We start from the raw sequence: 26,665 nt of genomic DNA, 5'->3' as shown, positions 1-26,665 counted from the left end.
AAAATTAAATTCACATATTTTGAAAGATGAAGGACTAAATTGGTCAAAAGTTTCGAAATGGACTAATTCCAAAATTTACTGAAAGTTAAGACAAAAACATATTTAACCCAATTTTCTAATATAGTTTTATTTTGTTTTAATAATGTTGTACATACTAATATATTTACATTATTGTTTTTATTATGATTTCTTGTCTAACATTTATAATAAATTTTAATTTTAGTAAGACAGAAATAAAATTTAGAGGTAAAAAACTATCTGAATAACTTTGAGGACAAAACACTTATAGGAGCTTAAGATCTTTATTTAAACCAAAGATTAGAGCAAACGTACTAAATATTTTTTAATACTTACTGCATTATTTTGGAATTATGTATTGTTCTAAATTTTTGTAATATATATTTAGTTGTTCTGAAACTATATCAATCGTATATTTATTTTATTGTTACTTTTACTTCAAATTTTGTGATAATGTTTATATTAACCTATTTTATTAGTTTGAAACTAGCTAATACGTAATGCCTTTACAACAAGAACTCATAGCCATGTGTCACCTTGAAAAATATACTTTGACATGTATTTTTAACCGGTGGATATATATTTTTGTACCATTTCATTTAATAATTTTTAAGTTACTAACCAAAACATTATATCATAATCGAGTAAAATAGATATTTAGAATAGTCCATATAAAATGTTAATATAATCATCCAAAATAATTATATACGTCAATTATTTATTTTGATAATTAAAACATTAAATTAAAATTGAATAAAAAAATTAATATATTATTATCATTTCATATTATACATGTGTTTATCTTTATTTTTGTAAATTGTAACTTTGAACTTTTGGTGCTTTACTATGCCTTTGGTGTTTTTCTAGGCCCTGAACCAAAAGTCTGCAACAAAGAAACAAGAGTGATATTGATAGGAGATATTTTATAGGATAAAGATATTTTAATTTATTTTTTCAATTCACTTTTAATTTATTATTTTAATTATTATTAGATTATCGTATCAAATCAATCAAAATAAATAATTGATTATAATAATGAATTAAAATGAATAAAAAAAATAGTTATATGTTAGTTTATAACATTTAATCATGTAAATCGAAAAAAATAATATATAAATAATGTCAATCATTTATTATTTTGTTAATTTTACACCAACCTCAGACGATGTGAAGAAAAAAAAAAACTTGTATGATTAGATTAAGTGGTATTTTACGTACCAATAGGAATATTAATTGCAGGGTGCAAAAGAGAACATAGTGTTGTCCTTTTATTTTACGAAGTTGTTTATTTTGGCAACATATTTGGTGGCTTCTTAAATATTTTCTATGGAGAAGTTGTTTTATGCATGACAATGGTAGTTTACCAATTCATGATTACCACCATCACTTCCTCTCTCCCATAATAATGCTTTTTCAAGCTTTTATGTTTTGTACCAATTATGGATAATAATCTATCTTATATGTTTGATATAGAAAGTTTTCAAAATTTATCAGTAAAAATATCAATTATGCTTAAGAAAATCATTTTCCTTATTGAATTTCAGACAACACTTATTGTCAAGTAAGACTTTTGGGTATACATTGCAGACTTGATTCATAGTTATGCAAAAGTACATTTATTGATGAGAAGCATGTTAAAAGATGAAGACACTAAATGCAGAGTCTATGAAACTCCATTGAAGAACTAGATGGGAGGTTGGTAGAGTTCGATAACCTTCTTCCACGATGGTCTGCTACTTATATCATCCCACCAACCACTCACATGCTTTCTCTCTTTGATCAAATACCCTTTCTTCATCTTGTTCACAATATAATCTGTGAATGGAAGGTGACTTACATCAGCAACACTGAAGAAATCACCACCCAGATACTTGCTCTGTGACAGTCTCTGCTCATAAATATCCAACACCTTCACCAGCTTTGCTTCACTCTCTTCAGCCACCTTTGGATCTGGAGTGATGCCAAGTAATGGACCAAACAGAACATGCACACACAAATCATACGCTGGTGGATGAAAGTTATGTGCTTCAACTTCAAGCCACTGTTCCACAACACCTCTCTCTTCTGCTGTCCTCCCCAACAACTCAACCCCTTGAGATCTGTATTTGTCTGCATAATACCTCATTATAGCACGCGATTCTGCACAAGCAGATGAAAAACCAGACAACTTTTAAGGTTACGAGAATAAACAATAATACTGCAGAAACAAAATATGAAGAGAGAAAAAGGAGAAGTTTTGGAGCTGAAAGTGTAACCGTATAAGGTGTAGTCTCCATCTTGGATGACAGGAACAACTCCAAAGGGCTGCAAATATGATGAACAAAGAACATGAATGAGAAGATGAAGAAAGAATGAATCTTGAAGAAAGAATGAATCTTGAACCTGCAATTTCAGAAAGTCGGGATTTTTTTGCTCCCCCTTGGTGAGATCAACAGGGATAACCTCAAATTCGAGTTCCTTCTCGATGAGACAAACCAGAACCCGTTTGGTGGAAGCACAGTGGGGACCGTACACCTTCACCACCATTCTTTGATTCTCTCCTCAGAAATACCCTTCTTCAACAAACAACACTGAAGCAAAATCACCGAACATAATTTTTTCTTCCTTACCAACACTTCTTATAGTGAGTGAAGTGACAGACCCAGACACTAGTAACAACTTTGGATTCGTTCGTCACGCTTCTCTGCGCGTGAAATCTAGCGCGTGTTTTCGCATTTTGGTTGTAAAGGGATTTGGAATGGCTTTAAAAATAAATATATAATTGATTATGTAAAATACATTATTGTTTATATAATAATATCTGCTCTATACTTCTTTTATAAATTATTTATGCGAAAATATTTTTTAAACTTCTTTTGTTTCTAACTTTTCCTGATTTTTCTTGGTCTTGAAGACGCTCTTGGTCAATAAAAGTGTGCACCAAAGAAACAAAGAAGTGATGGTGATGGCAGGATCTCACGTGGACACTACGTTTGGAGAAAACAGGAGATAATTTATAATATTTTTTTATGTAATTTAAAATGAAAGAATTGTTGTGCATGTCCAACACTTGGCAATGGAAGAATAAAAGTATTTCATAAAAGAAGAATCACTTGTTAATTTTAATTTTCACATTATACATTATTTATTTTGGAAAAAAGACATGGATGTAGCACAAAAATTGTTTTATTTAGTTTAGTTGTTCGAGAAATATCATGATGTTGTCCTTTTCCATTTTGAGGTTGCCTTCCGTCTTGGTCTTTTGCAAGTAGTTTGGCAAATCCATGATTACCGCCATGACATGACCAGAGGAGATGTTTAGTGACAGAATCGTGTATGGAAGATGGAAGAAGCAAGAAGCATGAGAGTGAAAATGGAGATGAAAAATTAGAAGAAAAGAATAGATGTGAGCAATTCTGAAAATGAAGATGGAAGATTAGAGGAAAAATATGTTTTTTAAAAAAAAATTAAATATATTTTTCTTTTTCAAAAAGTCAAATTTGAAATTAGTTTCTTTTCAAAAATTTTGATTAATTTAGTTATTTATTTTAAAAAATACGTAAATTTAATATTTTAATTAAATTTTGTTAAGTTTATTTGATATTTTAAATGTAGTTCATAATAATATTTAAATTTTTTAAATCGTTTGACACATTTTCACTTCAATGTTAATTTAAATATTATCATAAAATGCGTTTAAAATGTCAATTAAACTTCACAAAATTTAGTAAGAAAGACTAAATCCACGCATTTTAAAAATAAATGACTAAATTGATATAAAATTTTAAAGAGAAATTAATTTTAAAATTCAAACTTAGAGATAAAAAACATATTTAACCTTAAAAAAATTATTTTATTTGAAAAAATTAAAAATTAACATATAAATAACACGAGTAAATAATTTGTGTGTCCTGATGAAACGTGCTTTGTCAATGCATGTGGATATAACATGAAAAATTTGGAAGGATAAAACAAATAATAGAAAGTTAATTAAAAAATTGAAATCTTATGTGATTTAGACATCTCTTTATCAAAATCCAACACTACAGTCTTATGTTTTGACATTGGTCAAAGAAATCATTTATCCAAATATTGTTGTATTATTTATTATTTTACTCATAAAAAATGTATTTTTTAATAAAATCATATGTTTAACTTGATTGATGTATAATATATGAATATATAATGATAATTATATTTTTCATTGGAAGTTTACTCACATGTGAATTAAATAAACTCTTGATCATAGATCCGGCTTTTAAGGATCGATCCTCTTTCTTAAGATATCAAAAATATTTTTATTTTATCTTATTTATGAATTGAAAAGTAGTATTAAATATTTCTTCCATTTAATCTTTAGTTCATTTACTTATATGTATCTATTATAAGTTAAGAAACAAAAAATATCAAATCAATGAATTATAATTACTATTTATTAAAATTTAAAGAATTTATTTTACTTTTTAGTTTCTAATAAAAACATTAAACTAAGTTATATAAAACATATAGTTAGTACATATTAACTTAAATAAATTTCAATTCATATGATATTAAGGAGTTTTTATTTTTGTCATTTTCTTTATTTTTTATTTTTTCCCTTCAAATACTTTTTATCCAAACATAACCCCTGGGTATACGTAGTTACATATATTAAAATATTTTTTACCTTAAAACAATTATTAGGGACATATAAAGTCTGATTACATGTTCTACAATTGAAAATTCAGCCTCAAACTATTACACAAACAAAGAGTAGGCCTCATAAATTTATTTAATTTCAAACAAAATTTGTTCTGTGTTAATTTTTTATTTGAATTTGAATTTTAACTCTGATTTATATATTTTTAAATTATTTGTTTGATTAAAATTATTTTTAAAAATGATTTTATAACATAATTTTCAGAATATATTGACGTAAAAAATTATTCGTAAATTATTTTTTAAAAATTTATTTTACAAAACATTTTTTTAATTTATTCGTAAGATAATATTAATTTATGAAAAAATAGTCTTTTATAGTGTTTTAAAGGAGTCATTAGACGAAAGAGAGTCCTGTGGCCTTTGTGTTGTGAATGTCTTTCCGTGTAGAAATTTGTTTCTCTATTTGGATGAGTTTCTAAAGGCATGTGGTTATAAATTATAACAGATATTAAATTTAAGATTTAATTTATACAAAAATCATTTTTTTTTTAATTCTCGATCTTAAAAGTATTCAAAATAAAATCTGTACTTATTTATAAAAGTTTTCTCGTGTATTCTTTCTAACTTTTTATTTTAAATTTATATATATATATATATATATATATATATATATATATTTTATTTATTTATTTAATTCATAAAAATATCTTTATTTAAATTGTTCTTATTTTTTATTACAAAAATAATTAAAATAATTAAAAATTTAAATACAAGTTTAAATCTCACATTAAATAAAAATAAAAAAATTAAACACTGTATAATTTTATCAAATAACCACTTTGTTAAGAAAAAACATAGTTTTTAATTTATTATATGTTTGCTATAGTTTTTGAATAAGAAAAATAAGAAATAGAAGAAATATTTAAAAAAATTGATTATAATTGCAAATTGTTTAAGACAACTTCTCATAAAATTAATTTTCTTTTAAAGTTATCTTTTTTTATTGTATACAAAAAAGAATTAAGTTCCGTTTTCCACAAAATCTTTAAAATATATAATCATTGAACGTTTTTATTAGATGAGACAACTAATTTTAATTAAAATTAAATCTTTCAACAATCTAGATCGAGAAAGGTGTTTTCTTTATGCACGTATCTACTTTATATGAAGGAAAAAATCCCTTAATAGGAACAAGAGTGTATCTATCTCTGGCAATATCATGGATTTTAGGAGAATTGTTTTTACTGAATTAAAACTAATGCAAGTACAATATTATCTAAATGGAGAAGTATTATTGTAGTTTATTTTAATATTTAATATTCACGGACGCGATAACATTTGTTAATGGATTGATAAATAAGAAATGCATTGTGGAAATATTGAAAGGTTACTGGGAACTGAGAACATTTAATTGGGAAGCTGTCGTGCGTGTTAGTTACTCTTCGATAACATAATAACAATTTTTTTTCATTCTTCTATTTACCTTCTACCATTTAATACTTGTAAATTTCTCTATTATCCATTGTATTTGTGCAGTAGATATTCTGAACTAAATTCTAGAGTTATATTATAACAATGTTACTCATTACTTGAATTGGTATGATAAATATGCCGAATTATAGATACAAACCCAACTTGAACCAAGAATTTGATCAAGGAAATCAAATCTCCTTCTGAATCAAAATTCAATATATAATATGTCCATAAATATAAAGTGCTAAAAACTACAATAGTCTTTGTAGTTGAAATGTTAGTCCAAAAAAAAAAAAAACTAGTAACTCAATCTGAAATTAGGTGATGACTGATGCACCACCACGATTTGTGAAAGAAATTAGAAAGGGCAAAAATAGGATGGCTGCTCAAAGACTTGACAATTGCTCTTTCGATCTTTCAACTTATGTTTTAAAAATATATGGGGGAATGAGACTATTGTCGCAGACTGAGATACGGTAATGCAAAATTTTTATAATAAACATACTGAATGATGCTTATTAGTAATTAGTTTCCAGAATATTGAATTACTTCCCGCATAAGAAGAGACTACAATGAGATGAGATGGACATTTACAGTTACCAAAATGACACCACATAAAACATCATTTTTGGCTATAGCTGCTGAGACGATGCACTATCATTTTCTTCAATGTCATCAAATTCCACCGGTTTCCCACGTACAAGCTTCCTGTAAATCAAATAACAAATTAGAAGGACATTTACAAATACGTATTTAAAGAATTAACGAGTAAAAGATAACATAATACTGCTATTTCAAAATAAAAACAGCAAATTCCCAATCAAAATGGAACAAATAATTGATTAAAACACAGTGGATTAGTGGCAACAAGGCATGCCCAAACATCCTTCAACCATTAGAAATGTGTTAAACTCGAGTGGAATTTCGATGGTCAACAAAAATAAACCATTACTAAGGATTCCACCTAACATGCCCTTAATGAAATTGTGACTCTTGTCATGCGGTTCACAGAAATTTTATGAGTTCAAAGATTTTCCCTTCTTTTGGTCCTTTAATCCTTGTTAACAGGTAAACAGAATACAATCAATTGTTAAGTTGATATACCTTTTAGATATAAAATTCTCAGACAGTGCCTTATCCAGCCTCTCTTCAAACGGGGTTGCGTGCCATTTTACTTTCTGGTCCTGTGGACAATCAGTCAAAGAGCATTAGATGGATATACAGATCTAAAAACCAAATAATGATTGCAAGACATACCTCCTTGTACTTAGTTGTTGAATTCGGGATGCCATTGCCATACCAATGATTGACAGAGGACAAAATTGATTTCTCCTCATTGTCATATCCATTTGAAATTTTCTTCAACCCTTGTTCTGGGGTAGGAGTTCCATTTTGAGATTGGTCAACCAAATTACTCAGATCACTTGAATCTTCTTTGGGACTAAAATCCCCAGCCTCTAGTATGTTGCATCGGAAGACATTATCACCTGAATTGTTAGTTGGATAGACAAACTGGGACCGAACCCGAGCCTTACCAGTACGTAACTCTTCTAATGATGTAGGATACACAGTTCCTGGTGTTTGCATCTCATCGAATAACTTCAACGGGGTAGGATAAGGAGATTGTTTATTTGCACTTCGATTGTTCGGTGATTTGTTTTCTTTCATATGCCAATCGTTTGATGAGCTTCCATAGGATGCCAAGTCAGTTTCTCTTTCAAAACGAACAGACTTGTTCTTTCTCTGAGTATTTGAGGGTAGCAGAGGTGAAACTAAAGCTGCATTCCTTTCAGAACTATCTTCCCTATGAGGGTTCCCTGCACAACTTTTTTCTATATAGTCAACAGAGTCATTTTGAGTATCTTGTGCTTTGGAGATGCAACTGCAAGAGAAATGAAACTAACATATGATCAGGTTCTAGTTCTCCCTCCTGTGTAATTGTCAGTGGACAAAATTCCAAGTTCCAACCAAAACATCCCGACAATTATTAATTATTTAAAATCCAAAATATAAAAGGAAGAGTGAAGGAACCATTTGAAGGACATTTCTCATAAAAACACAACAGACTGCCTGATTTTTTATTAGTTACTAATGCAGTTTCTCTATCAAGAGCTCGAACAGTTAAGAATGTATATAAAGCTGATTACAATAAAAATTGAGTACAAAGCTTCACCTTCTATGCAAATTGACTCAAGTATCACTTTCAAATTCATTATTATTCAATATCAGTATTAACAAAAAAAATCCAAAGTCACCAATAACCTGTTTGATGTGTGCTCAGATGAATCCATGCTATTTCCCCACTCACGGCAAAGTTTTATGGGAGTTGGTGGATCAAATGGTTGGACATCTGGCTTCAGTTTCTCCAAAGACGTGTTGGGAAGCCAAGAACGAAATCTTGAGGGGTCAGAATCTTGATCAGGAGATGGTGATGTTTTCAATTTCTCAGATGCTTTACGAATTTCAATAGGTGTTCCTGCTATGGTTCCACAAGCTTTAAGAAACTTAGCCTGTAGAAAGAGTTTAAGTAATGAGACAATCAAAATTCAATTGACAAAAGCAGAAATGTAAGAAGAACAAAATAATAAACAAGTTGTAAAAGAGAATTGGAAGTATTTGAAGTTTGATATACCCCATGGTTCCCATATACAGTTTAGGGATTAGGTACAAAAAATGTATAACATAAATACACAGCAGATGATAGAAAGGGTGATGGATGACTAACTTTTAACAAGCCAAATTGAATAAAAACTAATGGTCCAAACAGTGCTTCTTTTCCAATTGTTTCCAGCCCTTTTACAAAACAGGTTCATTAAATCACCTGTTCTTCACATTTTGTTTGTATACTACATTCAAGATGGTTCTTAAAATTTACATTTCACATCTGCGCCAGAACAACTCAAAAACCTAAACCATGTCACAGTTTGCTGATTCATTTCACCCAGCTTGAAGCGAATTCACAAGATAAAATATGAATCTTATTTTACTCGATGCCATAACTTGTTCAAACAAAAATTGTAACAATCAAACACAACCTGACAAAAATCATTACGAAAACAATTTCAGCTGCAGTAATAGTGAAATACCAATAACAATATTAATAACACAACGAAAATACCTCGTCCTTAAGCCCCTGCAATTCTCCCTGAAACCCCACCCCATCGATCCGAACAGAATCATCTCTCTCTTCTAAAAAGTTAGAGCACAGAATCAGTGAGAACAATAAAAGACAAAAAAGAAAACGTAAAAGCAGAAAGAAAGAAACGAAAAACACCTTCAGTTAATAAAGAAGTCGAGTTATTCCGAGATATCACAACACCCTGGTGCACAGACAGAAGAATTCTAAGTATTACAAGCACACAAACAAAAAGTAATTAAAATAATACGTGAAAAGAAGAAAGACAAATGCGAAATGTGAAATTTTACGTTGGAACGATTGGTGGTTGAAATCAATTGTGGTGTGTGCGTACGGGGAGTGTCTCTGATCCGGAAGCAGGCGAAGAAGCAACCCATTACTTTGGTGAAGGATCGGAAGAAGAAACGGATCATGAACCAGAATACGCTCCTCAGCATGTCATGGAAATTCAGAAACCCTAACTTCGAATTCAGTTCAAAATCGAAACGGAGTGTGAGAAAGGGCGTGAACTGTGAGCGCTTGCGCAGGTCTCGAATTTGAATTTTGAAGTGCCTCACAAGCGAGGGAAATTTAATTAATTAATTAATTAATAAGAAAAAATTGTTAACTTAAGAATCATTTTGAAGAATTCTTTTTATAACTGTTCGTTCTTTTGTTATACTCTTATATTAGACCGTTTTATCATTTACTAGATATTATTTATTATGTAACAAATACCGTTTTTATAATTGTTTTTAATTTCTACTCTTGTAATATAAAAGCATTAATTATATAGATTTATTGTTTTATGATATTTTAAATCGGATAACTATGGAATCTCTTAGTTGTTTCTGCTATTAAATAAATTTTATTTGTTTCTCTTTCTTGGTTGACCTTTGAAACCAGAAGATCTGTCTCGTCCAACTCTTTGTGAAGATCATGCTCAGGAATTTTTTTTTATTTTTTTATTTGGGAAGGTATTTTCTGTATTTGGAAATATTTTTCAGAATACCTATTAAAACTAAGAAAGTATAGAAATTTTTATTATATTTGTAATAAAGGATAATTTGGGGAATAAAATTTATGATTGCAGGAAGAAAAAGAGAGGTGCAAGAAGAAGCACTCAAGTTTTATGTCTCGCTTCAATGCACAAGCCCAGCCCAAATTTTCCTTTAATTGTATACTATGTCAACCTTTCAAAACTTATACTCAGCAAAATAAATTGATTTCTTTTTTATGAAAGTTGAGATAATTAAGGATAATAAATAATTCCATACTAATGAATATTATTCACAATCTGTCCTCATGTTGAAAACCTCTCCATTAATACGATATATATATATATATATATATATATATATATATATATATATATATATGTTTTATGAGGTTTAAATTAGTTATTTTTATCGTTTTATATCAGAAGATTATTAATTTCAAATTTTTATGGTTTTCTACTTACATTTTTTATTTTTAACTTTATTTCCTCTCTTAAGTCGAGTATTTCTCCTTTAAGCATATATGTTATTTAGTGTTATATTTGGAGAAAATTTTCTAAATCTTTTAGTTTTATATACTAAGAAAATTTCTAGACTTTTTTATTCAATGTTTATGTTAGAAACCAATTCTCAACCTTTTTAGTGTATATATACTTTGTTATTACAAAGTTAGATCCATCTTATAAAATTATTAGGTATTGAAATTTTGGTAATTTAAACATTGTGGTTTTAGGTTTTTTTATCTTCAATTTTTTTTCCTTATTCTTCTCAAATATTAGTTTTTGTTGGATCACCACAATGATACTCTGACTCAAGTTAATAATCGAACTACAAGATTTGATATTGTATATACGGTCTTGTTTAGAAAGTAAACTCATCTTTCACTTTGGAATGTTCAATTATTTATACTATTTTTAATGATCTTTCATCATCGATATAAATGATTAAGAGAGACCCCATGTATCTTCTAATTGGTTCATGATGTCGCTTTATATGTAATGTTGCTAATTGTATGGCTTAGCAATAATTTTGAGTGTCAACTAATTTAGTACGAGACTTTCAAAAAATAGTTGAATTGAAAAGGGTTATCAAGCTTTCATTATGTGTCGTTTGAGACAAGCTCGCCTAAAATGTTAAGGTGAACGAAAATGAGCTCAACCTAAAGTTTTGTCAAGACAATAATAATATGTACCGAAACTATCTCAAACACAAGTTCAATGACAATGCAATATACATGGATGTCAAAAAAATTTGTATCCGCAGCGGATAAAATCCGTAACGGATATAAAAAATAAATATTGTAAATGGATATCCGTGGGTAACGAGTACGGGTATTTTTAATACCCCGCATGTTAACAGGGCGGGTATGGTATCATAGTATCCGTACTCGTGGATATTGATATCCGCTATACTCTAATTTAAATTAAAAAAATAAATAAAAGAACATGATTAAAATATTAACATATTGATTTTGAATGAGTTATTTTTTTTATCAATTAATTCTTAAAAAAAATTATTTCTTTATAAACTGTCATTCAACACTATTTAAATAAGTTATTTGAACTTTGTTTAAAAGTTATCAATGTTATTAATTGTATTTTATTTGAATTTATGATTAAAATATGTTATTAAATTTTTATTTTATTTTTTTTGTAAATACCTGCGGATAACCGTGGATATTAAAAAATTATGCGGATATCCACGTAATAGATACCCGACGAATATAGGTACCGATATGAATCGAATATTTATCTAACGAATAGGGTACGTGAGAGCTACTACCCATACCATAGCTGTTCTGGTAACATCCCTGATAATACATGCTTTAAATATCTTTTTCTACATTAGGACTTTGAATCTATCCTAGTTCAATGGTGCAGTGTTAATTTCTATCAAAATTTTAGGGTCCTAATTCCTAAGGGTATATTGCATGTGAAAATGGGAAATATGATGGAAGAAACTTGTTTCTTTCTAAGTGATTTTACATATTTGAGGGGATGGATGGTGTTTTTACAAATTTAGTTTTGCTTTTTCTTTTTTTCTGTCCATATTTTGTAGAAGTTATTATGTGTGGATGCAAGCCTACATTATTATTATAACAATAATAATAATAATAATAATAATAATAATAATAATAATAATTACTCCTATTCATTCTTTTTGTCTAAAACTTAATAATCTATATTTTATTTTCTTTTAAATCAATTTTAACTAATTAGATTTAATTTTATGTTAATTTTATACATAAAAGTGAAATTATAATCTTAAATTTTAATTTATTAAAACATGTTTATTACATTATTCACAAACAGTCACAAAAATTTACTTTCAAATCTCTTCATTTTCATTTCTAAATTTTTTAAAAGAAATAACATTTTTTTTTCTCTATTTTCTCAAATCCATTTATTCAACTTCTCTCAAATCCATCATTTGAAGTGAATAAAGTTGATCTTTTTATTTTTGGAAACGAATTTGCGATGACAGAAAATCTACCTATCCAAATCAAACTTAAAAAAAAAAAAAAGAAGATAAAACTAAAAACACATAAAGAAAATACACTAAAAAATGACCTTATTATCAAGGACAAACAACAACAATAAAAATTGAACCTATAAAATTAGACTTTATATCTTAATACATCGTTCTACAAATAACTAAATATGATATATCTACTTTTTTATCTGTCAGAATTTGTTTAGTAAAACCTAATTTGGTGCAGTTAATTTTACGAGGTTTTTTCTTTTGTCAGAAATTGGACATAAATTCTGTATTACATACGAACTGTTTTCAGAATATGAACATTAGACGCCAAATAACATACGATTACGTTTGAAACATTATTAATACTGTTTTTTGTGACCAAGTTCTTGTATTATTGTTGCTGGAGGATGATAACAGTTTATTTGGCTGTGAATGGTTATCGTGGTCTTCTGTTGATCGCATAGCAAGGTACCTAGTTGCCCACATGGCCACATACATCCACCATCATCAATTTCCAAACAAAATGACAATTAAGCTTCTTTCCAGATTCCAAAAGTGCATGAAAGCATATCCTTCACTTACTGTCACACCAACCCTTCATTATCTTAAACTACGCTAAACTCCATACCTCATAAATGCTTCAAAATACTTTCATATTATAACTCAGAAAAAAAAAAAAAATAAACCATTAACAAAACGTATACCAAACCTTCTCCCAGAACACTCTACCTACTTACGTGAGATGCCCGAAAAAAATAAACCTTCAAATTGCCGACTTGGGATTTGATTTTCCATATGATGCAATAAACATCGTGATTTAGTTAAGCATCGTACTCTTTTAATTATTAGAAATTGGACTCATGTTAACGATAATGTAACATACATTTTCGTAGTTTTGAGAGTGAAAAGGTAATGAGTTTATGAGTCTTTATCTTTATATTTTATATAGTGCTCCTTGAATTCCTAACAATTTATCTTTTAAGGGTGAGTCCCTTCAACCACATTCATACACTCTCCCTCCAACGGAAGCATTCCTAATCACGAGTACTATTTTTCTGCCTTTTCTGTACTGTCGTTCTTCTTAACCGAGCATGTCTGAACCGGTTTTAACCATCAGCTCTGATACCACTTGTTAAGTCTATAGAAGGGGTTTCACTGGAGAGGTACAACACCAATGAGACCTGAGCCCAACCACATAAGGCATTGACACCACTCTCAACCCAAAACCTTAAGACAATGGGGTTTATGGATCTTTATCTTTATATAGTGCTTCACTTTTTCTACTCAATGTGAAACTTAGACTGACACTTGAATTTCTAAAGCAAAATACTTGTTAAACCCATTTTAACACTTAAATCACTGATTTAAACTTGTTATATATTAATCTAACAATAATCACCTTTTATTATATATATATATATATATATATATATATATATATATATATATATATATATATATATATATATATATATATATATATATATATATATATATATATATACCTCATTCATCAAGAAAGACACATAATAATTTTTTTAATTAAAGTTGTAATGAATAGGTAATTATCCAAATTTGTCATATTCCTCCGCAGAATCTTTCACGCATCTGAATTGGCATCAAGGTTGTGGTACGTAGGAAAAGTAGCATCATTGTTTTATTGATGCTCTTAGTGCATTATTTTATAATTTTTTGGATAAGTATATGTCTAATTTTTGTTAGAAAATATTAATTATTTTAATAGAATCGTTTTGTATAAGAACGAAGTGCACTTTACGTGTTTCGAAACTTGTCATAATGTTTATACATATATGTGAGGCCTCTAATCACACTACTTCACGTGTAATAATAAACAACGGAAAGGGAAAAAAATGTTAGGACTTGCTTCTTTGCATAAGTTTATAGTAATAGCTGATTAATTTTCTTAATCAGATACTAACCAATTATTTAAAATAAGTAACCCGTGTTAATTTGGTATACTTTGTCTTCAAGATACTTATGCGCAGACAAATATATATATTCGGTGGGTTAAAGATTGAATAAACTATAATGTTATCTTTATTGCTGATTATCATACAGAAAGTTTTTTTATTCTCAAACACAACAATAGTTTAAGGCAACCGTGAGTTAAATTCAAATAGAAATAAAATTTTTAAATATATGAAATTTTGTCTTTTTCTAACATTTAAGTTTTGATGATAAGGAAGTTAATTACGAAATATATGGTATTTAATGTGCAATAAGTATAAGTAATAATCAAAGGATACATGTACTTATAATAGATAGCCTCCTCAAAGGAATAAACTAGGTGATAATAGACATCATTACTAAAAAAACTCATTAATTTAGTTTTAATTTTTTTTTAAATACTTATAAATTTTGTTATAAAAAAAATTACAGGAAATTATTGTCAATTTTTTTACATAATATTTTATATAAAACACTTTTCACAACAAAATTTATAAAAAATATTTACAAATTTTATAATTTTATAAAAAATAATTACTCACAAAAAAATTATCTGTCAATTAAAATTTATAAAAATATAAAAAAAATCTTTTCTTATATTTTTTTAATAAATTTACAAAAAAAATAAACTCATGTAATATGAGATTTTTCAGTAATACATCCTAAAACTATAAGCTAAAACTTATATAAGAAAAACTCTAATATGCAAGAAATAAAAGAAAGTTCCAAGAGATATTATTAATCTTTCACGTGTATATTTGAAAAACTGCTAACATCTTTGATTTATCGGGAATTTAGTTTTGCATAAAGTAAAAATGAAAAATTTGAGGAATATATAAAAAAAAAAAAACATAAACATTAAACATTAATGTATTGTTTGTAGGTGATGTCAAGGCTTTTATTTAAGTAACACGTATTTCACAAATGATAAATCTATCAATGTATCAACCAGAAAAATATAAAATTTTGTGATACCAATGAGTTTAACAAAATAATTATTTAAATTATTTTCATTGATTTAGATAAATTGATTGTTTTTATGTGTAAAAGTTGAATGTACGTATGAAAACGTATGAAGATGCAAAACTTTTTTCAAAAGTATCAAAAATCATAGTTGAGGGAAAGAGATGTGATAATTATGTCCTTTTGCTACCATAATTTACTAGAATTCCATATATGATATTTCTATTTACATCAATGAAAGAGCAAAATTTATTTTGATTTATTACTAAACCGAACTGCTATATATACTTGCAAGTATGTTGTTAACTACGACTTTGATATTATTTATTTCTGTATAATTTCACTTAAATATTTGTCAAGAAAAATATTTTAAAAACATCTTACCTGAACTCATAAACACAGCACCAACTTTTTGCGTCAATTTTATTATTAAATCGAAAATCTAAATACATGTTTAGCTTCAGATTCATTTTTCCAACATGAAAACGAAAATGATTAATTGAACTTAAATATAAATCGCATATTTATGTTTGTTCGGATTTAAAGTGAGAGATCAAATATGCACTAAGCAAATATCTGATGTATCTATCAAATCTTTTTAATTTTGAATTCATTGGATACCTTTTCACGAAAATAATTTATACAAAATAAAAATAGTTAAGTTACATATTTTATCATTAAACTATTATTATGAATTTATTAGTTATTTCTTTATATGCATGCTTCCTTGATTTTTTTAATTTAACATAGTTTAATAATGGGTGGTTGAGAATAATTAATACATACACATATTATCTTATAAAAATTCAGAGTTAAATGTGATATTAAATGACTTGATAATCATTAAAGTAATTTTACTTAATTTAAAAGATAAAATTACTTATAGTATATTGTACAATTATGTTTAATCTTTTATTTGATGTACACCAATAAAAATATTAAAAAAATAATAAAATAACTATATTTTAGTATAGTTAAAAATTAAAATATAATCAAACATAAAAATTAACAAAAATAGTGTTAAATATATAAAAAGTTAAAAATAAAATTAAATATGAATTAAATAATAAAATAGTTATATTTTAACGTTGTTAGAAATTTTAAAGAGATTTATTTATTTTTTTGTAAAAATTAAAATAGTATATTTCAAACGTTTCAAATCTTCACATCTCAAATTTTTACTTAGGAACTCATCCTTTGAGTGTCAAAAATGTTATTTTTTTCTTGGTTTTCAGAAGTGTTTTTGTCAAGTTCAGACTTTTTATTGTATTTTTTTTATTGTCGTCGAACATTAAATATATATTATTGGTACTTTAAAAATATTTTTAATATATTTTAAAATTTCAAAAATCAGTAATCATTTTGAAAACGCAGCATAAAAAAACTGTAAAAAAAATTTAACAGAGAATCTAAATTTATTTGTCTTTATAAAATTTATAATATAATTAATTAATAAAGTTAATTATTATGATATTAAATATAAAAGTGATGAATATACTTTAATCATTGTCAAAAAATACTTATCAACATCTCCTTCAATAATATGTCATTTCACAAAAGTGGATAATTTTTTTTTCTAACGTGTTATCATATATCATTACATATTTAACAGATCAATGAAAAATTAAATGATAAAATTCATAATACAACTATAATTAAATGATAAAAATATAATGCTTTAAAATTTTAATACAAAATGTGAATGAAGACATAATCCGAATGAATGTGTACAGAAAATTTGCACTCTGAATTTGGACAGAGTAATGCTCCCGAAAAGAATTTCAAACACGTTTGAGCCATCAAATTTATGAATACAACGCAAGCAAACCAAATCACAGGACCACACGTAAACACGAAATCCATGAAAACTCGGAATAAACAAGAAAAAAAATTGCATAGCAATGAGTGGTGAAAAAAATTTACAAAATAAACTAAAATATTATTTTCAACTCAAAACTTTCAAAACAATAAACTTTCATTTTTATGCTATAAAAAAAATACTTGGTAACCCTTTTGTTGGTTATTATTATAAAATACAAAAACAAAATAAAATTGTGGCTTAAAAGCAGAGAGACAGTGTTGGACTAAAAGACAAAGAAGATGATCTCAAGTTGATCACATTGAGGATTACAAGGCCACTGTCCATACATTTTGACATGTGTAGGCTATGGAATTCATTACATTCACAATCTCCTTTTCTATATATCCTTGGTCTGTTTCTGAAATTAGTTACAACCTCAGAAAAACAACAACCTCATACACAAACCAAACTGCATTGTTCTCAGAGGTTTCTTCATTTTCATCCTTCACTACTCTTGAAGCTGAAAGTAGTGAAAGGAAGAAACTTTCCCTGCTCTTGAGATGTCTGGTGTTCTTGTTTGGGTGAGTTGTGGACCCAAAGAGAACATCAACTCCTTGGTGGGCTTTGCAGGAAGGAGTAGCAGTGGTGAAAGAAACCAGAGAAGGTTTTCAGGACTGAGCTTTGCGAGTGGGGTTTCTGCTTTTTCCACTGCAGTGGCTGGTGACCCTTCAAGATCCTCAGAGGAGAGGGTCTATGATGTGGTGCTGAAGCAAGCAGCTCTAGTGAAAGAGAACAAAAGGGGTTCAAACATTGGTGTAGATTTTGAGAAAGAGGTTGGAGCTGATTTCACCAATGGGGATCTGTTGAATGTGGCTTATGATCGGTGTGGTGAAGTGTGTTCTGAGTATGCCAAGACATTTTACTTAGGTAGTACTTCTTCTGATGAATTTTAGTTCCCCTTTTCTTACATTACGTGGTTTAGAAATTAGAATCATTGTTTGTTCATTGACCTAACCAATTGTGTTAAAAAATGTAAACTTTTTAGGCACACAGTTGATGACTTCAGAGCGACGAAAAGCCATTTGGGCAATTTATGGTATCTCTCATATTACTTACTGCTAAATGCTACTTTCAGGTTCTTCTTCAGTGAGATTTGTTTTGGATTTGACTAATCATTGTCCATTGCAGTGTGGTGCAGAAGAACTGATGAACTTGTTGATGGACCAAACTCTTCACACATCACCCCTGGTGCCTTGGATAGATGGGAGCAACGATTAACCGATGTTTTTGAAGGTCGACCCTATGATATGTACGATGCTGCTCTCTCACATACTGTCTCAAAGTACCCAGTTGATATTCAGGTACTTACTTCACATGCCAAATCAAAGATTCAGCTTTACACCATTTTTGGACTAAACTTATTTTGTAGCTACTTTTTGTGTTATTCTTCAGTGAAAAATTGCTTTGTTTTGGTAATTTATGAGTACCCAGATGAAATGATATAGAGGAGTCATTGATTCTGACAAAACAGAATAGTGAAACTTATGTGCTGAACTGAAACTGATCCTAATGACATTGAATTGTGTCTTTGAAACAGCCCTTTAAGGACATGGTAGAAGGAATGAGGATGGACCTTAGGAAATCAAGATACGAAAACTTTGATGAACTGTACCTTTACTGCTACTATGTTGCTGGAACAGTAGGCCTTATGAGTGTGCCAGTAATGGGGATAGCACCAGACTCAAAGGCTTCAACAGAGTGCATTTATAATGCTGCATTGGCTCTAGGCATTGCAAATCAACTTACCAACATACTCAGAGATGTGGGAGAAGAGTAAGGTTCTTTGAACACTTCTATGCCAGACAATGTTTAAATACTATATGCACCAATAGTGTAGAAGTTTGTTGCACATGATGTTAGTGACAGATTAATGATTGACAATGGAAAAACTTTTGCACTGTTTATGTTAGACTCTAGTTTTAGTTGTTGATAGCATTGTCTAATTTGGTGTAGTTTTTGATGATTGCAGTGCGAGAAGAGGGAGAGTGTATCTGCCACAAGATGAATTGGCAAAAGCTGGACTTTCAGATGATGACATTTTCCGAGGTAAAGTTACAGAGAAATGGAGGAAATTCATGAAGGGACAGATAAAGAGGGCAAGGATGTTTTTTGATGAGGCTGAGAAAGGAGTTGCAGAACTAAACTCTGCTAGCAGGTGGCCAGTGTGGGCATCACTGTTGTTGTATAGGCAAATATTAGATTCTATTGAAGCCAATGACTATAATAACTTCACAAAAAGGGCTTATGTAGGAAAAGCCAAGAAGCTCTTGTCACTTCCTCTTGCCTATGGTCTTTCATTTCTAGGCCCTTAGAACTTAACCAAAATGGTTAAGACAAAATAAACTGTGATACCTAGTTAGAATTGTATACATCTGAAGTTCATTCAACAACAATGGCAATCCATTCATTTAATCAAATCCATATCATAAATATCAGATACCATTCTTCAAAGTTCTCATTGAAGTTATTTTTATATACATATGTTAAGATTTCAAGGTAAGTAAAATGACTCATAATCTCATTGATGAAGAGATTAAAGTATAGTTTCTTAATAGAAATCACAACTACTTTTCTCAGGAGATAATTTTACATTATTATATGCAATAAAACTTCTCAGAGAAGATAGTTTTAGAAAAAGTTAGTTACACCTTTTCTCTTTTTAATTCTGAAAAGGGTACTTTAGAATTTAAATTTTACATTTGAGATACTCTTTTTAGGATAAGAAGAGATGTTTCATGAAAGGTTTTTTGAGTGCTCGATCCACAATTCTATTATCGGACACACTTTTTTTTTTTGGGCTTTCTACCACCAATTAGGCTATGTTGGGCTTTCAACCAACAACTTTATGATGGCTTTTTCTTTGTGCAGTTTCGTAATTTTCAACTGTATATTAACAAAATGATGATTTTACATTTTGAAATATTTTTAGATTATTTGTTCCCCAAATCATTCAGAATAAGTTTTCTGAAATTTTCAAAACAGTAATCTTGGAACAGAATTTTTTAAATAGGATATTTAAAATAAAATTTCTAGAACAAACTTTCCCGAAATATATAATATTTTTGGACATAAATTTTTTGAAACAAACTTGTCAAAATTATTTTTTCAAAATAAGTTTTCAAATACTTTTCAAAACAAGCTTTATAAAACTAGTTTTTTTCCTTAATTTATAAAACTGTAATTTCAAAACATGATTTCCAAAATAATTTTTTTTAGAATAAAAATTTTGAAATAGAACTTCTGGAACAAGATTTTCAAACATTTTTTTCAGAATACGTGAAATACATCTCAAACCCAAAATTTCAAAAGCTTTTCAGAGTGTATATAATACGTGTTTCTTCTTTCACGTTGTTTCATATATATGTTTATTTTATTCTTTTATTAATATAGGAGTGCAGTTAACAATAATGAAGTATAACAAGAAAAAGTCCTTCATGATTCCTTTCAATAGCCCAATAGCAATATGAATAATAAAAGGACATTCCCTTTTACGAAAATAAATAAATAAAAGCCCTTCATTTTGGAAAAAAGTATTTTTTTTTTTATATTCTCGATCATTCTTTCTGAAAAAGTGTGACTCAATTTTTTTAAAGGACCATAATATAATAAAAATGGAGAAAGTGTTGGGCCTTTTGAAATTTAGATCCTTTGACCCAGATGATTAAAATAAGGGGAATTTTTTATAAAAAAAAAAATCTTGTGACATCCACTGTGAGCTTTGCTGGAATCCATTAATATATAATTAGTTTAAATGTCTCTAACATCAATCATAACATAATCTCTTCTCACGTGTTCTTCACAAGAAGAAGAAACAAAAATCTAATTGGACATGTAACATTAGATTTCTCTTTTCATGGTATATCATTGTAAAATTAATTATTTTCTAAGAAAAATCCATTACTCTGTTTTTATATGCTTTTAGTAAATAAAATTGTAAGAGTCTTCTCTCCATACCTAAATACAAGACAAGTATTTTAATTCATATCAATAAAAAAATATTAATTTAATTACTAACATTAAATTTTTTTGTAATTTTTGTATTTTATTTTTCAAAATAGTAAAATTTTAGTTCATAAAATTAAACTATTCAATTTTCACAAGAAAGAGAAAATTCACAATATCTACAATTTGTGAAATAAAGTAATTAAATATGTTTTGGTGAAAATGATTAAGAAATTCTTATAAAAAAAAAAAGAAATACAAAGTTTCAAAATAGTAATCTTACAACTAAAAAGGTAATCAACAAAAAATGACATCAAACAGTTTTGTATATAAGTTTTAAAATAATTATTTCTATTTATACATTCAGTCAAATCTAGGATGTTGAATAAGGTATCAATGTAAGATATTTTACAAGTAGTTTTGGTTCTTGGAAAAGGATAAAAAATATACTACAAGCCAATATAGTTCTTCCTTTGTTCTTCATTTGGTCCAACAAGTGTAAGAAACAAAAATGAAGCTAGAAAAAATGTGCTTGTTCCTTTAGCAAAACCCTCTAATTTAACACAACATCTTATTTACTGAATATTCCACAGCTTCTTCTGATACTTGGAAGTTGCAGCACAACTCTAGCAGAAGATGGAGTTCATTTTTTCCTCACTCTGTGGTTAAGACCTTCCCTCCGAGTTGAAGATGATGAAGAAGACACTGAAGATGAAAAAGCTGTGTGGTTATTTTCAGCCATGTCTTTGTGAAATGCTTTCTGCACATCATCTTTAAGTTCCATGAACCGTGCTTTCTTCATTCTCTGTTCTTCTTCACTACCCTTCTCTAGGAAGAACACATCTGGCATATCATCTTCCAGAAACTTATCAAGCACGTCTGAACAATGGGGAAAGAATCGCCTACCATTCTCAACTGTACAAAATTCATTCAACTTTATCATAAGAACAAAAGAAAAAGGCATTCTGCAGAAAAGTTATTTGTCATAAATACTACAAGGTATGAACTGATAAAGTGTAACACTGAGTTAAGTTTAAAGTCCACTTCTTAACGTATCGGTATCAGGTTTCAACCAAGGTCATGCAAGCTTGATTTGGTGTTGATATAACAAGTTTTGTTCATATTCCACTATCATGCATAATCATTATAGGATGTAATTTCAAAGTTGTCTAAGGGCATACCTGTTTTCATAAGGGCATGCAGTCTTAACTGAAGTTTTCTGGTTCGAGCAGAGGGAGATTCATTTAGATCAACTTCTTTTAGATTTCCATTTGTGCCTTTCAAAGCTGATTCGTTTGCGTACAGTGATGATGAATCTGCCTCAGCATTCTCAATGGCTACCCTAGCCTCAGCAGGAAACAACAACCGAGCAAATGTAACTGCAACATATGGAACATGTTACTTTCATGATCACATGGTTCTAAATCGAAAAGCATCATGAAAATACTGTTTCACTGTGATTCTGATGCATGCATAAACCTAAAGTACAATGACAACTTTTGATTATTATTATTAAAAGTCTTATATCAACCAGAGATAATCAATTAGAAATAAGATCATTTTACAGTATATAAACGAGTACAAACTTGATCTTACAGACTAATTTTGTAAGATTGAGTTAAGCTTAAAGTTCACTTCTTAACATAAAAGTCATGGATTATAGTCTATCAGACTGAACAAAGTTTGTTGTTCGTTGAGTTGATTGTTTTACCCTTTCAAACTTCCAACTCAGACCCAATATTCATGAAAACAGAGTGACCTAGACAAGTGAAAGCAATACCTCTATCTTCAAGGTAATCCAGTCTCATGTGCAAATCATCAGCTGTTAACTGTGATGATACAGACATAGTCACAGTCATAGAACTTCTTCTCATCTCCCTCTCCAAGACATCAACACAGAGCCTGTCCTTGTTAGATTCCTTACACTGCACTGTCTTCTCATGATAATCCTTGCGTCTTGTCAACCTCTGACAAATCGAAAGAGCAGTTTGACCATCTGGAGTGGTATCAGTTGCACATGCCCCTTTATTCAGCAGTGCCACCAAAATGGATGGATCCTTTCGCCTTGCAGCCACATGAAGAACCGTGTATCCTCGGGAATTTCTCCGAAGAATATCAGCCATACCTAGACCAAGAACTTCTTGAATAACCTTGGAATCACTGTAGGCACAGGCATAGTGCAGGGCATATGCATCATCTAGGGTGACCCTAGACTCATTCAGAAGAAGCTTCAGTAGCTCAACATCATCAGAGTCCAATGCTTTATGGATTCTCCTTATACTCTTCTCACTCACAGGCTCCACTTCCATTGCATCAGCTGCGGATTCTGGCTGAGATGAGAGACGGCACGATTTGATTTCAGTCACAACTTCATGAGGGAGCTCTTTTTCCAAACATATGATGTCAAAATCAGACCTTGCAACTCTGTGAATGCACCGAGAGAGAAGCTGGTCTATTTGGCAGTTGAAAGCAGCCAGAAGAATTGGAATCACATCCTCCACAAGAGCCTTCTCAACAAAGTTTAGGAGATGCCGCTGCATCAGTTAAGACACATTCACATCATATAGCAGGAATCAAAAGTATGCATGTGTGTTTTCATGCAGACTAGGAGTAAATCTGTTTCAGAACATGTTTGCTACAAAAATAGATAAAATGTTGAACAATTCCTAAAGATAAGCATGTAAATTTGGAAACAGTTTCCAAAACCTGCAAAAACTATAATGTTTATATGCTGTTCGTCTTAGCCAATAGGTGAACTTTGGGAGTAGTATTATAGAGTCCAGATTCTCAACTGATTTTTCTAGTCATGTCCTCTACTGAAGAGGAGGATAAGCATAGAAAAATGCAGTAGAGAATCCAACTCTTGGTATTAACAGGGTCTTTTTGAGTTTTTCAGCCGAGAATGATTAGTGAAAGTGCTTCAAATTTGTCACATTTCAACACTTCTGTGAAAATATTAGCAATGAAAAGGAAAAAGAACTAGAAATGAGGAAATACACAGCCTAAAACACAACATACCTGAAAAAGTAAAACCAGCTCCTTCATCTGAAAAGTTGCAGAAGCATACATGAGCTCCAAGGCATAATTGATAGCAGGGCGACATGCATCATGGATACATGTTTCATCAACACATGTTGTTACTTCTGTTGGTGAAGCTTTTAACCTTCCAGTGTACAAATAATACAAGAAAACTTGGAAAGCTTCATATCCAACGGTGCCATAAGGCACCAATTCCGACATGAGATACCTTGGTTTTCCTTCCTTCCCTGATCCACCCGTTCCTTTCTTAAAAAGCTCATGGAAAAAAGGACTACGCGAGGCCAATACACAGCGATGAACACCCACACACATGTCTTCAACGAGAATCTCAGCATCACTGTAATCATACTCAGCATCAATCAGTAACTTCTCAAGGCTTCCACTGAGCTTACTCAGAGTCAAAATTTCAATATTTGCCCCATGCTCATTGCTGGTAGAGGAAGACACGTTGTGATTACTAGAACCATGTGAGAGATGAGATGATACAAAACTCAAGGATGACGATGAATCATTTGAGTTATCCATGACCCCAAACACCATAGGTTCCAATTGAGTCAAACAACTGGTTGACTTAATTTAGAACCGGAAGAAGAAACCAAACCCCTTCAAGTACCCATCTCAATCGAAAAGCTACCCAACAAATTATACAGCTAAACAAACCAAGCTCTTATAAGCAAAGTTACCAAAGTCACTTGCAAGTCAAGCAACAAAACTCAGATTCCTGGAAAGCATAAATTTTTCATCTGGGGAAGACCCATCAAATAAAGTTTGTACTTTTATCAGTTAACTTGTACGGAAAGAGAAACCCAGAGGCAAGGAAGGATAAAACATTACAGAGTGTGACCCTTAGAGTTAAGAGTGAAGATGAACTCAACAACAGCAGCTTGAGAGAATGAACCAGAATCAAAAAGCTTGAGCAAGAGAGAGTTGGAAGAGGCTTGAAAACGCTGCAAAGAAGAAAAGAAACAAAAAGTGAAGAACATGGCTAGTTTGACATGAAGAATAGTGAAGGGTCTGAAAAAGTCCCTTGAAGCTAAGAAGGGAAGACTTGGGAAGGGAAAGAAAAAGTGAACAAATGAAGAAAAAGTTGACCAATGAATGGAAAGAGAAGATAGGGAAAATAACAGAGAGAGAGATGATGCTCGGTAACCGAGAATCCCTGTTTTCCTCAAAGGGAAACAAAACTGGAACTACCGCGTTGGTTTGTTCTGTCTTTCTTTTTTTTTTCTTTTTCTTATTCTCTCTCAATTTTTCTTCTTTTCCTAATGCAATAAATAAATATTACCGAGTATTGTCACAGTGTTTTATCAAAATGCATATGTAAAACATGTGATTTGAAAAGGAAAAAGTGGTTAGGGAGTTTATTTAAGCACAGCAGTGAAAGACTTTTCCTCTTGATGTTAATCTCTCACAGCCTCTGTTCCTTCTACAAACGACATGATGATTTAGATTTCATAACTGTTTTAGTTCATAGGATATTAAATTAGATTATAATTGAAAAGGAAAATACTAATCAGACTTTCCCTGAACAATTAAGGGGAAAAAAATCATCTTAAAAAGTGTATATATGTTTTGTCATAATTAAATTTATTCTCTCTGATAATATAAAAAATATGATAGTTGTATGTTCCACCAGTTTCAGTTATAATGTACAAACCAAAGGATTAGGAAGAACATTAACAGCATTTATCTTTCTTTTTCGCTTTTCTGTGATTGATGCTCTTTCTCTGTGCGTGTATATATATATATATTCGGACGGAGTGTGAAATTATAGAAACAAAATTACAGATACAATAGAATATTTTAATATTGGATTGGCAAAAATAAGAAGGAAAGTGTTATAAGAAAAGGCAAGTAGAATTTGAGTTACTTATGACAAAGTGGTGAAGGCTTTTTATAATTAAAATTTATTTTTTGTCTTGTAGTGTGATTCTTAAACTTTCAAAAGTAGTTTGACGTATTCTTTTTATGTTAAATTTTGATATTTTAGACTACAATTGAGTTGTTACTGACACGTTTTAATTAAGTATTAATTTGAACTTTTATTTAAAAAATATATATTAACACGGTCGATTAGAACTATTATATTTATTTATTTTAAAGTTTAAAAATTAAAATATATCAAATTTATAATATAAACAAATTTTAATTTTACTTTCAATTTTTATCAAAAAAACATATTGAACT

The 26,665-nt window shown here is 29.5% G+C and overlaps 4 protein-coding genes across 4 annotated transcripts; 1 reads left to right on the top strand and 3 right to left on the bottom strand.

Annotated features, from left to right (window-relative positions):
• Positions 1 to 1,530: 1,530 nt before the first annotated feature.
• On the bottom strand, positions 1,531 to 2,715 carry LOC114193101 (glutathione S-transferase F9-like). Its single transcript, XM_028082800.1, has 3 exons — positions 2,401 to 2,715; positions 2,274 to 2,322; positions 1,531 to 2,157 (listed from the first exon to the last, which is right to left on the bottom strand). The coding sequence occupies exons 1-3, from the start codon at positions 2,542 to 2,544 to the stop codon at positions 1,703 to 1,705; spliced, it is 648 nt and encodes a 215-aa protein (XP_027938601.1). The 5' UTR covers positions 2,545 to 2,715; the 3' UTR covers positions 1,531 to 1,702.
• Positions 2,716 to 6,397: 3,682 nt separating this feature from the next.
• On the bottom strand, positions 6,398 to 9,806 carry LOC114193913 (protein JASON-like). Its single transcript, XM_028083899.1, has 7 exons — positions 9,538 to 9,806; positions 9,386 to 9,431; positions 9,230 to 9,300; positions 8,374 to 8,621; positions 7,369 to 7,993; positions 7,216 to 7,295; positions 6,398 to 6,819 (listed from the first exon to the last, which is right to left on the bottom strand). The coding sequence occupies exons 1-7, from the start codon at positions 9,682 to 9,684 to the stop codon at positions 6,744 to 6,746; spliced, it is 1,293 nt and encodes a 430-aa protein (XP_027939700.1). The 5' UTR covers positions 9,685 to 9,806; the 3' UTR covers positions 6,398 to 6,743.
• Positions 9,807 to 17,848: 8,042 nt separating this feature from the next.
• LOC114193518 (phytoene synthase 2, chloroplastic-like) lies at positions 17,849 to 19,932 on the top strand. The gene is made up of 5 exons (XM_028083348.1): positions 17,849 to 18,364; positions 18,483 to 18,533; positions 18,626 to 18,798; positions 19,035 to 19,270; positions 19,467 to 19,932. Exons 1-5 carry the CDS (start codon positions 17,998 to 18,000, stop codon positions 19,807 to 19,809), a joined length of 1,170 nt encoding a protein of 389 aa, XP_027939149.1. The 5' UTR covers positions 17,849 to 17,997; the 3' UTR covers positions 19,810 to 19,932.
• Positions 19,933 to 21,801: 1,869 nt separating this feature from the next.
• Positions 21,802 to 25,672, bottom strand: LOC114194390 (regulatory protein NPR3-like). Its single transcript, XM_028084575.1, has 4 exons — positions 24,458 to 25,672; positions 23,220 to 23,973; positions 22,621 to 22,818; positions 21,802 to 22,354 (listed from the first exon to the last, which is right to left on the bottom strand). Exons 1-4 carry the CDS (start codon positions 25,016 to 25,018, stop codon positions 22,083 to 22,085), a joined length of 1,785 nt encoding a protein of 594 aa, XP_027940376.1. The 5' UTR covers positions 25,019 to 25,672; the 3' UTR covers positions 21,802 to 22,082.
• Positions 25,673 to 26,665: the final 993 nt, after the last annotated feature.

The sequence above is a fragment of the Vigna unguiculata genome, chromosome 8, assembly GCF_004118075.2.
Source record: "Vigna unguiculata cultivar IT97K-499-35 chromosome 8, ASM411807v1, whole genome shotgun sequence".
NCBI classification, from domain to species: domain Eukaryota; kingdom Viridiplantae; phylum Streptophyta; class Magnoliopsida; order Fabales; family Fabaceae; genus Vigna; species Vigna unguiculata.
Note: the sequence above shows the minus strand (reverse complement) of the source record. Positions and strands in the feature narration are given on the sequence as shown.